This window comes from Propithecus coquereli, unplaced genomic scaffold (genome assembly GCF_000956105.1).
Source record: "Propithecus coquereli isolate 6110/MARCELLA unplaced genomic scaffold, Pcoq_1.0 Scaffold136, whole genome shotgun sequence".
In the NCBI taxonomy this organism is placed as follows: domain Eukaryota; kingdom Metazoa; phylum Chordata; class Mammalia; order Primates; family Indriidae; genus Propithecus; species Propithecus coquereli.
Window position 1 is genome coordinate 5,064,267 of NW_012137858.1, and position 16,553 is coordinate 5,080,819.

Here is a 16,553-nt window from a genome sequence, read left to right on the forward strand (position 1 = left end):
TTACACACACACATAACACATAATGTCTGGCACTGTATTTGGCACTCAGTAGGCATCCAAAATATGATAGCCTAATTACCATAATTGTTATTATTTGTATTACTATTATTATTATCACTTTAAGCTCCACAGGTCACAGGCCCCAATCAGTTCATCAATACATTGTTTCCTTCAGAATGAACTGAATGGTGAGTGATTATGTGAATATTTAACTGAAGGGTTACTACTTGAGATATATATATTTTCTAATTGTACATTATGTGCATATACACACATACATGTATAGAGAGATCCTTCAACCAAGAAGAGGCAGAGGATCCATCGCCCCCCGCGGTGGCCCCTGGCCTGGTGCAGGAGGGCAGAAGGCACCGGCTCTCTTGGGAAGCACCTCGGGACGCGCAGTGCTGAGCAGCGTGGTGCAGAGGGGGGCACCCGACAGCTGCTCCCTCCGAGGGGATGGGGCTGCGACAAACCAGGGTAGCCCTCTCCCAACCTGTCCACATGTACCTGATGGAGCGTCAGAACTAAAACCCAGAGTGCGGATACAAAAGGATTTCCCTGGTAGGCCTCTGGGGGACTGACTCCCGGGGAAGAGTTCTAAGAGCATCACAGAGCAGGGCTGGGGGAGCCGGCAGAGAAGACATCTGCCCAGCCACCCCCGACTCCTGTAGACAGGGCCATCAGGGCCATCAGGGACACAGAAGCCTGCTCAGCCACAGACAGGAGGGCTGAGCTCCATCTCTCCCTCAGGTCTCCAACCACAGCCCCCACGTGGACCCAGGCAGGGGGACCCAAATGGCCAGGGTGGGACTTGGGTCACCCAAGAAAGCCCAAGGTGAAAAATGGGCTGTGGGTGATGAGATGAATGGGATACCTTCCTAGAAACTGCCCACCTCCACGCTGCTGGCCCTAGAGGGACCTGCACTGTAGGGTAAGGCTTGAAGGAACCCTGTGTCGGCTCAGGCTATTACAAAGGGCTGGGTCCAGGAACCAGGTTTTGTATCGTGAGGCCCACCCTAGGAGGCTGCTTGGGCTGGGGCACGTTTCCAGGGAGACGAGGTTGGTGGAAATGGAAGAGTTAGGGCCAGTGCTCAGTGACCCCGGCCAGACACCAGAGGCCCCGAAGGCACTTGGGAGCAGAGAAGAGAAAGGGAGGGCCCAGCTGGCCCAAGTGGGCAAAAGGGGCGACGCTGGCATCACCCACTGACTCAAAGTCTGGGAGAGTGGCCCAGAGATCCCATCTTCTTCCCACTCGCCCAGTTTCTTCAAGCTGTCACTGCCCTGGGTGAGACCTGAGAGTGACCCAGAAGCCTGTGCTGTCCAGGGACTGGGGAGTGAGACCCAGAGCATGGGGCTCCCAGACCCCCAGGCAGAGGCGTGGGTGGGGGTGAAGCACGGCTTAGAGGCTCCCCCTGCCCGAGCACTTGGGGAGCAAGTCTGGTCACCACGACTCTGCCCGTCACTTACGGTTCAAGCCAGACTGCCTCCCAAGGCACCCAGGAAGCAATCTGGGAAGATCCTCTTGGCCCAGCCAGGGGGAGAACTAGGGCCGCAGCCTGCAGAAGTGTTCACTAGAGATGTATTCCCTGAGGCCCCACACCTGAATGCCACTGTCCCCCTTCCCCGGTTCCCAGCTGCCTGCCTGCTCCTGCCAGCCAGCAGCCGGCAGCCCCCCGCGGTGCTGTCAGAGCTCTCTGGGGATGATGGAGAAGGGCAGCACGGGGCTGCTGGCCTCCAGCTCCAGTGCCGTGAGGAAGCAGTCGACGGCGGCCTCGTTCTGGCCCTGGGCCTGCAGCACCTCGCCCAGGCCCTGCCACGCCTCATGGCAGGTGCTCTGCCTCTCCACGGCGTCCCGAAGCACCTTCTGGGCCAGGCTCTTGTGGCCCAGCCGACTCAGCATCAGACCCTGCAGACCAAGCACAGGGCAGGGTTACTGAGGGTGTCCCAGGGCACGGGCATCCTGGCCATCGGGCCACCAGCCAGAGGCCACCGTCTATCTTGGGCACATTCTACCTGTCCCTGCCTCAGCCCAGCTGCCCGGGCCACCCACCACAGGAGCCCTATTCCTCCTGACCCCAAGGGATGGACTTGCAAGTCCCAGACCTGGCTCTGAGTCTCCCAGCAGGGATCCTGGGCAGCTCAAAACTCTCTAGCCCTCAGTTTCCACATCTATAAGTGGTGACATTACAGTATCCACCTTGAGGGCTGTTGTGAAGTTGAAAGGAGTTAGGATACGTAAAGCAGAGAACAGTGCCTGGCACGAGTGAGCTCTCCATAAATGGGACTATTCCCAGTCCTTGCAGCTGCCCTGCGGAGCGGCCCCTCACCCAGGGCACCGAGGAGTGCACACCCCAGGGCTTCCTCGCTGCCAACAGAGGGGAGCGGCTCAAGCTTGTGGGTGGAAGGGGCGGCTTCTTTTCCTGATCAAGCAGCCGATCTTCCTGGGGACATCTGGTTCCTGGAACCTGAGCACCCAGCCCAGCCTGGCAGGTGAGGGTCACAGGAGGAGCGTCAGATGGCCGGGGATGGGGAGTGAGGGGCAGTGCTGGGTGAATGGGCCAGAACGGCTCAGAGATGAAAGGCTCTGGGGTCTGGTCAGGAGTGGGCCAGGAAGCCTGGCCCTGCTGTTTCCCTCAAACAACTCTGTTGCCAGAGAGACAGACGAAGTGACAGGAATTGTCACCAAAGAGGGGCTAGGAAGTGAAACTGGCCCTCTGTCCCCTCTATATCCTCTTCCACCCACACTGGGACGGGGCAGGGGGGACAGGGGCTGGGGCCCCCTTCCGCCTCGGGTCCCAGAGAGGTTGCTTTGCACTGTCCCACTGATCTCTGTTCCAGCCCTTGAAGGCAGCCCGGGGTGTGGTGGGGACCCTCCTTCTCTTGTTCAAAGATAGGAGGTAGGAGGTAGAGCCCGCCACTGACTTCCTGGACAGGCGGGGGCCGGGGAGGGGGTGGGGAGCTGCCTGCCATGTGCCTGAAGCCCCCTCTCCGGTGCCCGCCCACTGACGGCCATGTACATTTTTAGCTGGAACATTTTTTTCCTCACCGAGCTCCCCAGAGTTAGGCTCTCCGTTGCTATGGAGACGCACCGGGGAAGATGCACATGCCTTATTTCATAAAGTCCTCCGAGAGCTTGGAACACAACCAATTAGGCGAGCGTGAAGGAAGGTGCTCAGGAAGCCCTCTCCAGAGGCGCTGGCTGGAGATCCTGTGGCCAGGGGCCGGGGGAGCAGGAGGGGGCTGTCCTCACAGCACCTCTGTCAGCCCGTGGCAAAGCCGTGCCCGAGGAACCCCACACGGATGAGGCTGCAGAGGACGGGGAGGACGGGGGCCGTGGGCGGGGTGGGGCCCCAGGCAGGCCCACTCTGGCCAGATTGGAGCCGTGCTGACTCAGGGCTGCCCAGGACCAAAGGCAGCGTCCGGCTGGCCAGGAGGGCCCCAGGCCAAGCTGTTCTGCCCACACGGCCGAGGGCTGGACCCTGAGCTGCTCACGATGGAACAGGGCCCGCGGGGAGGAGGGAAGGCAGGCCAGCCGACTGGCCGCCAGACACCAAAATTAAGCACCAAAAATGGAAGGTTTGAGCCCTGTGAGTACTGCCCATGAGGGAGCAACAGAGGACAGATGGGAAAGGCCGGAGAGGGGCAGGGCCGGAGTCGCTGCGACACACTAAGTACACTAAGTTTTCTATATTGAGCTTCCACAGGAGGTTTTTTGGAAAAAAGGGCTCCACTGCTAAAAACGGGTTTGAAAACCCCTGATCTCAAGAAGCGTGTGGGTGTTTGGGAAGGGGCCAGATGTGTCTGCAGGCTGAGCTGTGTGTGCGCGGAGGGCGGGCGGTGGTTTATTCTCAGTTTGGAAGGTTTGCAGTAGGTTCCTCTGTGTGTCTGTGCAGAGGAAAAAGCCCAGGGCTCGGTGGCCAGAAGCCCTGGCAGGGTGGAATCCCAGCTCCGTCACTTACTAGTGCTGTGACGATGGACAAGTGGCCAACTTTCCCTGAGCTGTGGTTTCCTCATCTGTAAACCTGGCTATTGTGAGGATTTGGCAACGATGAATTTGAAAAGGCGTAGTGGGGGCACGTGGGGGGCAGACAGCCAATGGCAGCGTCTCCAAGATGGGCGGGGCCCTTCGGGGTGGGGTGTGGGTGGCACCACCCATTTCTGGGCGTCTGGGAGAGGGCACGGCTCTCTGTTGGGGAAGACTGTAGGCTGGGGTTGGCTCACGTCCCCCGACCCTGGGGTGCTGACCTTAGAGCCTGAAAGGAGACACGGGGCTCGGGTCAGGCTGGGGCCCCGAGGTCCAGGGCCTGTAACAGGATCCGCTGCCACCTGCCCCTGACACCAGCGAGTTCATGTTTGGTAGCAACTCAGTGCTGTTTGCTGCCTGACAACTAGGCGGGGCCTGGCCCTGGGAAGACGTAAGGTCCCACCTACCCTTCCCCCAGCCCCGTACCAAGGGTCTGCCAACACCATCCTGGCACCCCCACCCTCCCAGAGAACAGTGGCTGGGGAGATGTGGGAACAGAGCCAACATCTCACTTCCATCCACGTGTCCCAGGTGAACCTCCCCATCCGTCACCTCGTGAGCGAGGAGAACAGACCCGCTGAGAGGCTCTCAGTGCCTGACCCTCCCCTGGGGATGCCACAGCTGTGCCGCCCACCACAGGGATGAAATCGTGATGTGCGAGTTGTTCACAGCTATTGGGCACTGCACCTCCAAGGGGGTGCCTGGGCTGGCTGCAGCCACCAGCAGGGTGGGGCAGTGCTAATGGGAAAGTCCCCAGAAATTCCCACCTCCAATCAGTCCTCCTTCCCTCCCTTCCTGGATCTAAGGGTGGGGGTATCTGGCCAGAGCTCATCTGCCCAGGACCCTGCTCTCCCAGGAAGCCTTCCCTGAGGATGGCAGTCTCTCCTGCCCACTCAATCACCTCGAGATCACGCTCGGTGGCTGTAGGGCTCTTGGGTGCGATCCCTGTCCTATCTGTCCCCAGCCTGTGAGGGACAGGGCCCTGCCTCCTGCCTGTTTTGCTATTCCCCACAGGATAGCAGCCCGACAGAGCTCAGGTGGGACGAGGAGCCAGGGACACCAGAGGCACTTATAGACCTGGGCCCCCGGCCAGGGATACTGTCCACTTGGAGCTTAGCAGGCCTGCCTGTGAGAGCGACAAAGGTGGGCAGCCTGAAGGGCTCAGGGCTCTGCTGGGGGCTGGTCTCACCGTCTGCGTGGAGACTCTGTGGGGGAACCGCCTGTTAGGAGTCAGGTTCCCTGCGGAGGCGCAGCGTGGGGCCAGGGGCGACGGCCTGGGATGCGGGTGGGGGAAAGAGGGTCTCACCATCCCTTTCAGAACCCCCGCCGCACATTGTCACACCCCGTTAATTTCTTCTGCCACCCAGAGGGGTGGGGCAGCAGGCGGGCCTGGGGTGCGTAAGCCTTTTTCTTCTTTTGAGGTGGGCCTGCCCTGGGAAGCAGTCCCAGTGCTGGACCAGCTGCGGGCCAGGCCGAGCGCTGCCTCCCCACCCCTGCCCTCAAGTATTTATAGAAGTTATTTTGAGAATTTTCTTTCTGAGCTCAAGGCACATTCCTGGGATTCTGTAACAGCCTTTCCAGCTGGGAAGCCGGGAATCAGCTGGAGGCTTGCTGGAGCCTTCTGGTCCCCGGAGCCCCCATCTGGGGACACGGGGCTGCACAGAGGAGCCTGCTCTCTGGGAGGACTCCCTCCAGCCACCCTGGAGCAGGGACACCAGGGAGGCCCACATTCCAGCCCAGCCCCAGGTGCTCGGCATTCCCTGTTCTCTCAGGTGTGTCAGCCTCAACCTGTCTAACCGGACCAGGACTGTGCTGAGGCAACTCTCCAGGCTAAGGACTGACCCTCACATCACCAAGTCCCTCTTGGAACTGGGGCAGCTCCAAGGCCACACCAGGTCCCATCTCCCTGTTGGGGAAAGGCATGCTAATCCAATGCCTGGCTGACACACTCACTCCAGAGTCCCCCTGGGTCTCAAAGGAAGAGGCCCCTGCTGAGAAAGGCCCAGACCCACTCTGAGCCCAGCCTCAAAGGGGTGTCCTAAGGTAGTGGGTGGCCGTGCTCGTGTTGCCAAACCCACGCCTATTCCTTCCTCTTCCTGGGTCCTCTAGAAGTGAGATGTCCAAGAGCACCAGTGGACCTCTTTGGCTGGGCTGGGGCTGTCTGTCTTCAGAAGGGCAGGGGCTGGGGGCCCAGCTGAGAGGCTCAAGGACTGGCTTGACCAGAGGGTGGGTCACATCCTGGGGGACTCCAGAGCCTGAGGATCCAGCAGGAAGTGGATCAGCCCCCTTCTCCGGGCAGGAGGCTGGGCCTTTTCTCCCCCTTTTTCTGAGCTGGCATCAGGTTCTGGGTTGGCAGGGGCTTTGCCCACCCTGGAGCACAGCCTGGCCCGGCCCCTGGACTAGGTTAGGAGGCTGTGGCTAGGCCTCTGGATCCTGGGTTCTAGAAGTGAGCCCTGTGTTGAGGAGAGAGAAGGGGGCCCCAGTCACAGAATCTCCCCTCTCTGGGCAGGAGGTACAGCCTAAGAGGGGGTGATGGCCTTTTTGGGGTAGGGGCTCTGGACAAGGGGCGGGGCTGCACCATGTCACAATCTCCAGATATGGCGAGTCTTTCTGATTCCTTTCTTGACAAAAGTGATTCTGGAGCTACATTAAGCCAACAGTGCTCAGCTATCATTCTGAACTGCATCTATGAGAGGCTTCCAAAAAGTGTCCTCTAGGCTTCCTCATCGGAGCTGGTGATGGACTTCAGGAGCCCAAACACCAGCCTGACGTCCCCCAAACGTTCTGAGCTGGGACTCAGGGTGCATGCTGGTTACAGCCCCAGCATACGGCGGGGTGGGAGGGGCCTCCGGACACCAGCGAGCAGGTGTGGGGGGGCAGGGGGTGGGGGGGTACTGTAGAACTCTCCCCTCCCTTCTCCCCCACTTTCCCATCAGGGAGCATGACCTCAGGCAGGATTGGCAAGGGGTGAAGAAGAGAGAACTTGCTAGGAAGTCAAATGGCCAAGACATTCCTATTGACCTTTCCTGCCACACAGAGGCAGGATTCCACGTCTACAGGAGCTGGTGGGCCAGGGCAAGACTTCCAGGCCCTTTCGTTCCCTCAGGCGGCCGGGACCCCTCTAAGTCACCTGCTACAGCTCAGGAAATGAACAAGGTAGGAGAAGCCTAGAGCAGGTGGAGCATCCTGGACCCTGCAACATGGGGCACGACAAACAGAGGCCTCTGGGACCCAGAAACCAGAGGCCCTGCTCTTCTGTGCACTGCGGCTCCATTTAGCATCAGGAAACCTCCAGAAGGCTGGGTGCTGAGTTTCACTCCTCAGCTGCTCAGGACACCTTTCCTCCTTAACGCCAGGAAACAGATGCTGAGCCAGCCTGGTGTGACTACAGGTCAGAGCATGGCCAGCGCAGGGATCGCCGGATGGAGCCCGCCCTCACGGCGCCTCTGCACCAGCACCAGCGGCCTTGGGTTAACCAATGTAGCTCCCTTATCCCTCCACTCAGATTCCCCACTACGAAGCAGGCTGCCCTCCCCTTTAGCTAAGGCCAGCCAGGGCCTTGCACTGTGTATATTCTCGTCCCATCCACAGGCAGCTGGGGGCCATGTGCTGCACTTCTGAGCCTTGGTTGGATTCCTCTGGGGAACTCAGTGAGGACCGAGTAGCTTTGCTGCACTAAGTCTCTGGGGCTTGGCTCAGGGCTTCCATTTCCCTCTGCAAACCAAGAGCACTTGAAAATGGCCTCACAGCTACACTTCAGAGTGAAAAAGGTAAAAATAACCCCAACTACTAGACCATTAACTTACAGAATTATTCAACTTAATTCTAACAATTGCCTTAGGTGCTTGGCATAGAAATCCCCATTTTACAGATGAGAACACTGAGGTCCTGAGAAATTAGGGAACTTGACCAAGGTTGAACAGCAAGTAAAGGCAAAGTGGGACTCAAGTCCAGGTCAGGCGGACTTGAAGGCCATGCTCCAACCTGCAGGCACCTCCTCCAGAGCCAGCTCGGATACTGCCGTGTTAAAACCCATCCCAGCCAACCAACTCTAGAAGCAACCTCAAAGGCAGCTCTGGGGTTCCTGTCCCTGCCCAGCACCTCCTCCTTGCCTTCTCAGCACCCTGTTGCATCACAGGCCACCCTGGCAGCACAAAGACATTTGGGGCAAAGACCCTCATCCCACAGTAGATGTGGTCCAACAGAAATCAGCCCGGCCAAAGGCCACCAAGTCTCCTATGCAAATAGTGACAAAAATGCCCAATGTTGACTTTTCAAAGCTCTCGGTTCGTCTGAGCCCTAAAACTACCCCTTGAGGTCACAAGGGCCTAAATTATTATCCCAATTGGATAGAAGAAAAATCTGACTATGGTTTGAACGTGTCCTCCAAAATTTATGTGATAGAAACTTAATCCCCAATCAAGAGAGTTGAGATGTGGGACCTTTAAGAGGGCCCTTAGGGCAGAGCACTCATGAACGGGTTAATGCTGTTATCTCAGGAGTGGGTTCCCGGTGAAAGGAACCCCTTCTTCCTTCTCTGTCTGTGCTCTCTTGCCCTTCCACCTTCCACATGGGATGCCGTGGCAAGAAGGTCCTGGCCAGATGAGGCCCCAGCCTCCAAAACTATGAGCCAAATAAACCTCTGTTCATTGTAAATTACCCAGTCTTGGTATTCTTCCACAGCAACACAAAAGGGACTAAGACGCCCAGTGAGGGAAGAATCCCCAAGTGGCCCCATAACTTGAGGGCTGGTTGTCCTAGGTTTGTCACCCCTCGTGTCTGGTCCTCCTGCTCTCCAGGACTGGGGAGGGGGCCCTCTTGGGGGTGGGGGTGGCCATGGATGAAGCTCTATGTAGCCAGAGTTCACCTGTTTGCCTTGGGAGACCAGAGCCTTCTCGTTAGATTCCTGGAACACTTGAAAAGGCCCAATCCAGAACCTCAGGGTGGAAGGGGTAGAGCCCTGGTCCTTGGTGACCCAGGTCCCTCCTGAGGGAGGCAGCAGGGGTGGTGGTCGGGAGTTTCAGAGGACTTAATATGTGCCGTGGGCAGGTGGGGTAAGGGCTCTGGGCCCACAGCCAAACGCACTCCCAGAACCAAGCAGCCTGCCCTACACTGGGGCTGGCAAGGAACCAATGAAGGGGGCAGTTCACGGCCATGCTCAGCAAGGGGCTGCTGATAGCAGCGGTGTGGGCTTCCCGTCTTTCCAGAGGTGTCTGGAGAGAGAACAGCCTGGGTCATACACCAGGACTGCTTCAGAAATTGCGTCCTGGGAATTCTATCAGAGCCAAAGCTCACGCGAAGCAGTGTCCCTGTGCTGCAGGCGTCTGAGGAGCAGAGGTTCTGGAGAGAAGAAAGCCTGAGAAGACAGGGGACAGGGCAGGGGCTCGGTGCTCCCTTCCAGAGTGTCCCTGGGAGAGGAGGGCAGAGTGAGGGCCTGCCCACTCCTGCCTGAGGGTTCCAAGTTGTCTCTTACATGCAGACAGGCTGCGCCAAAGCCTCTATTCTCGTCTTAGCCAAGCTGAGGGCAGGGAGAGTGGGTGGGTCGGTCTATGACAGGGCTAGAACCTTCTTCAGTGGCCACCAAAGGGCAGCAGAATATGCTACCCAAAAATATGCCACTTTGGCATAAGGATTATTTTGAGCTGAAGACAACTGAAAAGCAGAAATAAGAAAAGCTGTCCTCCCTCCCGCTATTTGCCTAAAAGGCAGGACACGCATTTACAAGGGTGTCCCTCCTCCCCTCTCTACCAGGAAGGACAAAGGTTGATCACAGAAGACAACTTGAGACCCTTATCAGCCTGCAGCCTGAACCAGGAGAAGCTACATAACAAGCTTTACTAACTAGCCTCTGTCTACCGTTAGTTCCCATTTATTTGTCTTCCTACAATTTGCTGCCCCCAGAGATGCAAGGTCCTTTTCCTTTGTCCCCTGGCTTCTCTAAAATTTTATTGCTTTTTGTGGAAGATGCTGTATAAACCACAGTTCTAAGCCACCTCTTTAAGATTTTCTCATTTTCCCTGAGTATCTCCCCTGTATACATAAGGTATACACATTAATAAATTCGTTTGTTTATCCCTTGTTTATCTGTCTTTTGTTACAGGGGTCCCAGCTAAAAACTCAGAAAGATAGAGGGAAAATTATTTTTTCTCCCCTACATTGGGAAACCAAGTCAAACCAACCATTCCATGGGGCGCTCTAATCTCAGCCTCGTGGACAAGCAGTGACTCTCCCATCATGAAGGTTAGGTGACCTCAAAGGAAGCCCCAATTGGGAAGGCTCTCGGTGGCCTGACCAACCGTCAGTCACTGTATGGGCTCCCAGGCTTGGGGGTACCCAGTACAGAGGGGATCCTGGGATGGGGCAGGGAAGAGACAGGCTTCAAGGGATCAGTGTAGGCTGCCAGGTCCCTTCCTGGCCAAGCCCCCTGATCCCCCTCTGAAGAGCAGGGTCATCCAGGCCACCGCTGCTAATCCTGGGCGGGACCCTGCTGGCCTTCTTCCGTTTCCTCAGGCGCAGGCAGGTGAAGTTCAGGCTTCCTCTTCTCGACTAGATTCTTCTAGCAGTAAATGAGGTTCTCAATACCCCAGCCAAGTGGGGCTTCCAGCTTCCTGGAGGGAAGGCTAAGACCAAACCGCACACTGTCAGGCCTGCTCCTGCGATTTGATTTCCATCTGCAGATGGCACGCCTTTTTCTTTCCACACCTGCCAATCTCCTGAAGGTCCCTGGCCATCCTTGAACCCAGCATAGGCGGCAGCCTGCAGGGCAGTGCTTGAAGGACAAAGTCCTGTGGACACTGCTATGTGCATAGTGGAGGCTCTTCCCTGGCAGAGAACTGCCAAAGTGGCACCTCCTTCCTGCCTAGGCTGCATGGAAAAGCCCGAGTTGAGCCCAGGGTGGAGCTAGAACCACAGACACATCTCCCATGATGTCCAAGGCAGGGAGCACAGGACAGGGAGAGTAGAGAACTGCTCCTGGGCCAAAGCTTATGTTCTCAGAAACGCCAGACTCTTGGCTCCCAAAAGCAAAGCCTACAACTCCTAGCGGGCTTTCTTCAGCCTCTGGGAGGTGGCACAGCAGAGACAGGCCAAGTCCTCTTTAAGGACTGTAGGGCCAAACCCGGCACCCACACAGCACACTAAGAATATCTCCACTCTCCTCTTTCCAGACCCCAGGGGGCGGGACTCACCCAGGACCGCAGAGGGCTTACTGAGCAACCAGAGCTCTTCCCGCCCAGGCTGGTGGGGCAGCTGCGCTCTCAGGGGAGGGGCAGCTCTCCTTCCCCTTATACCTGTCAGAGGCCAATGTCCTCATAAAGCTGCAATGGCTTGGCACGAGCGGGGTGTCCTCCCTGGGAGCCTGCCTTGGCAATAACTCCACAGCGGGGATACCAGTTCCCCCTGTGTTCCTTTCTCTGGATAATTCTCCAAGGCTGTACCAACCTCCAGAGTTCACAAAGGCCGAGACACCTGATGTGTCTCTCTCACTCTCTACCATTTTTACAATGAATCCCTTACACACATGTCACACTGACATAGATGTCACACTGACTTAGACTGACTTGGGACACTATCATGTCGTATCATGTTGAAGAAGATCTGAAGGTCGCATCTGTGCACGGCGGGAAGAAGTGCTGTTCATTATCCGTTTGCAAAGGGGCATCGGGAGCATGGAAGTTAAGTTGTCTTTTCCTAATCCCCCTGTGAACCAGGGCCCGCGCCACGATGAGGTCCCAGCTGTCCTGAGTCCCAGGCCAGTGCAGGGAAGACACTTAGATCTGGGAACACTTGAGATCAACATGCCAGTGTTCACTCTTTTCTTCAGAAAAAGAGTGCTTAGTAAATCTTCCCTGGGCTTAAAATTTGCTATTCTTTATGCATATGCGTGGGATGCTGGCAGAGACAGAGAGCGTGGAAAGGGGCCGCGTTGCCCACGTAGGAGCCAACTGCCCCTGATTCCTTGTAACTTAAAGAGGGCAGGCCTGGCTCTGGGTTGCTCCGATTTCATCACATCAGCAAGGCACCCCAGGAAGAGAAAAGGGACCATTTCAGAAACATCTGCAGGGAGCCACTCTGGACAGCTATTCAGTTACCATGGAAACCCACCCTTGGAAACCGCTTCAATTTCAGGAAAATAGCTACAAACAATAATAAGCATAAATGAAAAATGGTACGCTGTTACTTCAAAATTGTACTTGTTATTGGATTTTGTTGGGTTTTAGGGGCTTAGGCTACAGGCTCATATCCGTGAATGCCAGGGAAGGCAGACATCTCCGCCCGGCTGCAGGCCTAATGATAGAGCCCACATCCTCCCTCCCATCGCTCTAATCAAGTTTCTGGATGTGACCTCCGGCGAGGCATTTATCAGAGAAGCTAATGTCTAAATTGCAGGAGGAAGGACGATGCGCCTTGCAAAAAGCAAACATTTGCTGAGCAGACTGGAAAGCAACATGGAGCCATTTGGGAGGGGACGTGGGCCAGGGAGTGTGGTCATTGCACGAGCTTTCTTCAGCTGAGCCTGAACATTCGCGCAGGCTTGTTAGAAATCTATAGAAATCAGGCAGCGGGAATAATAGCTGAGCTGGGAGTTTCTGTTCTATTTCATTTTCAGGGATTCTCGGGTTAGAAACAAAGAATCTTACAAAGACGACCTGGCCTGGCCCCTCCCCACGTGATGTTTCTATTCTCTTGGCAACATCCTTGCCAGGTGGTTACTGAGAATGTGCCTGGACGGCTCTATGAGGTAGAACGTCCTCCCCGACGCTGCGCTGAAGTCTAACTGCCTGTGGCTTCTACTCAGGGGCAAATCAGACTCCTCTTGGCAGTGACAACCCTTCAGCCATCCGCATTTTCCCAATCCTTCCATGTTCACCATGTGACAGACGTCAGGGACACCATGGTGGCCATTCTCCCAAAGCATGTTCACAGGGGCACATCGAGGTGGAACCCAGATCCTGACAGGGGAAGACGGTTGCTAACTGTGGGCTCCCAGATTATCCTTCAAAAATCACTTGTGCATATGCAGCTTGCACACTTTCAGATCACGACATTTATCCTCATACCTGTTCTTTGGAAGCAGCAAAGGAAGGCAGGGAGAAAACACTAATCTGTAGGGTCTCCCACGCCACCTGTCACAGCGGGTACTCAAAACACACTTCCTGGACCAGAGAATCCCCACTGGACAACTAAGTAAAACCAAGGTTCAGAGAAGGTGGCGGATTTGCCCATGGTCACCCAGGTAGACAGAGGCAAGGCCCGGACAAGAGCGCCAGCCTCCTGCTTCCCAGCCTCCGACCCTGCCCCAAGGAGGGCACTGCACCTGGGCACCCAAGTCCTGAGCCCATGTCCTGGGACCAGGGGCTGCTGGACCACCCCAGGCACCACTCTCAATGTGAGCCTGAGTTAGGCCTGACATGACAGACCACCCAGAGCACCCCCTGGATGCCACCAAGGAGGCATGGAGCTCCTCTGAAAGGGAGGAGTCAGGCCATTGACCAGGGAGGGTCTGGGGACCCCCAGAAAGAAGAGCATTTGGTGGCTGCTTAGAGTCTAGATTAGCCTCCAGGGCAAGGATCCGATGAGTGACAACAAAAGCCCTTTGGGGCTAGATCACTTTATGGAAACTTATAGCAAAAAGGAAGTCACAAAGAGTATCAACCCACCCTTCTAGATTTTTTTTCATCAACACAGACCCTGATTGAAGGGGAATAGCCTGCCTCTACAAGAAAGAGAAGGCTGTCTCTCCCAGCAGAGCAGGGAGGAAGCCCCCTGCCCCCAGACACCAGGGCACAGCAGGAGCAGGGCAGTGGCAGGCAGTGGAGCTGGGGGCCAGGAGTGACAAGCGGGGGGGCCCAGGACCCTCAGGCCTGGGGAGAGAGGTAGTGGGGAGGGGAGGGTCTGACTCACCAGGCTGTGCATGATGCGCACGCCGTCCGGGTTCACCGTGAGTGCCTCCTTGTATAGCTGCTTGGCCTCCTCCAAGCTGCCCTTCAGTTCGGCCAGCCGGCCCCGCATGTAGAGCACCGAGTGAGAGGTGGGGAAGAGGCCCGCCGCCTCCTGGATGCAGAAACCTGCTTCCTTGAGGTGCTGTTGCTCCATGAACAGCTCAGCTGCAAATCCAGAAAGGCGGTGGGAGGTGTGAGTGGTGGGGAGTCAGAGGCAGCGTCCCCCTCCCCGCATCCTTGGAGCTGGGGAACCAGTATTAGGTGACCGACACTATTCCACCGAGTCACAGCACTGGACAAACTGCTGTGGGATGCAGTAGGGACACCAGGCGATGGTTTCCGAGCGCTTACTCTGGCAGGCACCTGCTAAGTGCTCCACACCAAGTGGAGGCTCAGTGGGTGCTTGCAAAAACCCTGCAGAACAAGGACTTTTGTTACCCCACTTTAGAGAGCAGGAGACTGGGCACAGAGGGGTTAAGGCACTTGCCTAAGGCCACAGGAGTGGCCTGTGAGGAAGTGAGGAAGCCAGGGTTTCAATCGGGGCTGTCTGACTTCAGTGCCTGGGTGGGCACATGGTGTCCCCTGGAGCTGGGAGCTTGCTCGGGTGACTCTGATCTCTTTTTCAATGTCCCTTCACTTCATTTGTTCACTTGTGCCCAGGGATAAGGGGACTGAGGCAGATGAGGTGGTCTCCCAGGAGGGGCTGATAGAAGGTGGAGTGTGCTCACAGCCCGGGAGAAGCAAGTGATCCCGCCCAGGACAGAGTGGGAGGCTGAGGGAGAAGAAACTCAGGGAGTGCCTGCCCTGGGCAGAGCAGAGTGCAGACTAGGCAGTGTTCAAAACAGCGACAAAAATCACCACCTGCATTGATGGAGAGCTGGAGGGCCAAACCCCTCGCGAGTCCTGGAGGGAGGCACGTATCATGATTCCCATTTTAAAAATCCAGGCCAAGGAGGTGAGGACCTTGCCCCTTCCCTCGGAGGGAAAGGGCACAGTTCCTCCAGCCCAGGCCAGCCCCACGCGACACAGGCACACCCCGATGACAGGCACTTTTGGAGATGCTGCTGGTTAGCCTCACGGGGCACTCAGCCTTCCTTCCAAAGCAGCCTCTGGGCTCGGCTGCCCCGTCCCGGGGCCGGTGCCCATGCTGAAGTCACAGAAGGATCGAGACACAGATGGGGAGCACAGACGGGCCAGCAGAGTCTGACTTGTGGATTTGCCAAGAACTTTTTTAGTAAAGGCTGAGAACTGAGGTTACCCCAGTTCAGATTATGTCCGGGGTGGGGTAGATAACAGATATCCCCAAGGGAAGCTCCCAGAGAGAAGTGGACAAACCAGGCCCAGGCACCCTGTCTTTCTGTTCCAACAAGCAGCAGGAAGGAGGCCTAACTGAAGCCTTGACTGGAACAGGGTACTCAGGGTGCTTCACAGGAACACCGCCTAAGGCTCATTGTGCAATGCGAGTAGCTTGCCACATCCTCAAACGCTGCGGCAAGCTTTTTGAGCAGGGCGCTCTTTTTCTCTACTGGAAATGAGAACTTGGGAGAATCAGAGAATTAAATAAACAAAGAGAAGCCAGCCTCCCAGAATGTGGCGAGGGAGAGAAATGCAGGCGCTTGTCCCTGGGGACAGGCTGAAACGGAGATTCCCAAGGCAGACACACAGGAAGGTGAAGCCAGGAAACGGGGGCTTCGAACCCAGGGCCTTGCAGCAGGGGCAGCCCAGTGGTCGGAGAATTGGCCATGTCAGCCTCAGCTCTCCTTTCCTGCTCTGCTGCCAGGGCCTCTTAACAGGCTGCCTTCGTAACTGAGTGTCCAGTGTGCAACTATTGAGTACTGACTGTGTGCCTGGTCCTCCCACGAGAAGGAGAAAGAGCAGGGGTAGGGTGGGGGCAGCTGAGCCACTAAACCACTTGAGACCCAGGGAAGAGGAGTGACAAGTGCGAATCATGGGTGTTATGTGGGCACTCAGGAGGGGTCAGGCCAGTGCTGCTGGTGTGGTCAGGGGAGTCTTCCTGGGGGAGGCAGCATTAGTACTGGGGCCTGAAGGCTGCAGAGGCATTTGGACTGGCAGTGAGGACAAGGGACATTGTGCTGACCTGGAGGGCCCAGCTCCACTGCAACAGAATCCCCCAGGGGCACGAGAGGAGCCGGGAGAAGCAGAAGGAAGGGTGTGGGTGTGAGTGTTAGGGGGTGGCTGCTTCCTCCATCGCCAATCTTGGCTCAGCTAAGGGCCCGGGGGGAGGGTCAGGCTCTCCACTCCCCTAGACCTTGTCCCAGCAGTCCCATCCCCGGCCTGGCCCACTTGGCCCTGGTACGGCTCATTATGCTGTTTACAACTTGCAGCCTTGTCTCCAGAGGCTGTCCCTGTTCTCCGCCGCCCTTGGGGACTCCACATCGTGCATTCACATCAACAGATTTCAATTAGAAGGGGTCCTACCTACTCCCAATCCCTCCTGCCTCAGACCCTGGGGCTTCCAGCGGGCCCAGGCCTTGCTGGGCTGGCCCTGAAAAATAGGTAGGGCTGCTCCGCTCTGATGGGCTTCATACCAGTTAGGCAGGAAGCCAGATGACACAGAACAGAGCCAG

General features: G+C 56.9%; 1 protein-coding gene across 2 annotated transcripts in view; it reads right to left on the reverse strand.

Annotated features, from left to right (window-relative positions):
- Nucleotides 1-1,467: 1,467 nt before the first annotated feature.
- The window catches only part of TTC7A (tetratricopeptide repeat domain 7A), a 119,957-nt gene continuing 104,871 nt past the window's right edge, over nucleotides 1,468-16,553 (reverse strand). For both annotated transcript variants that reach the window (XM_012638868.1, XM_012638869.1), the window contains exons 19-20: nucleotides 13,928-14,130; nucleotides 1,468-1,906 (exon numbers count right to left, since the gene is read on the reverse strand). In XM_012638868.1, the coding sequence (XP_012494322.1) occupies nucleotides 1,685-1,906; nucleotides 13,928-14,130 (425 nt within the window). In that variant the 3' untranslated portion in view covers nucleotides 1,468-1,684. The remainder of the gene's footprint in view (nucleotides 1,907-13,927; nucleotides 14,131-16,553) is intronic.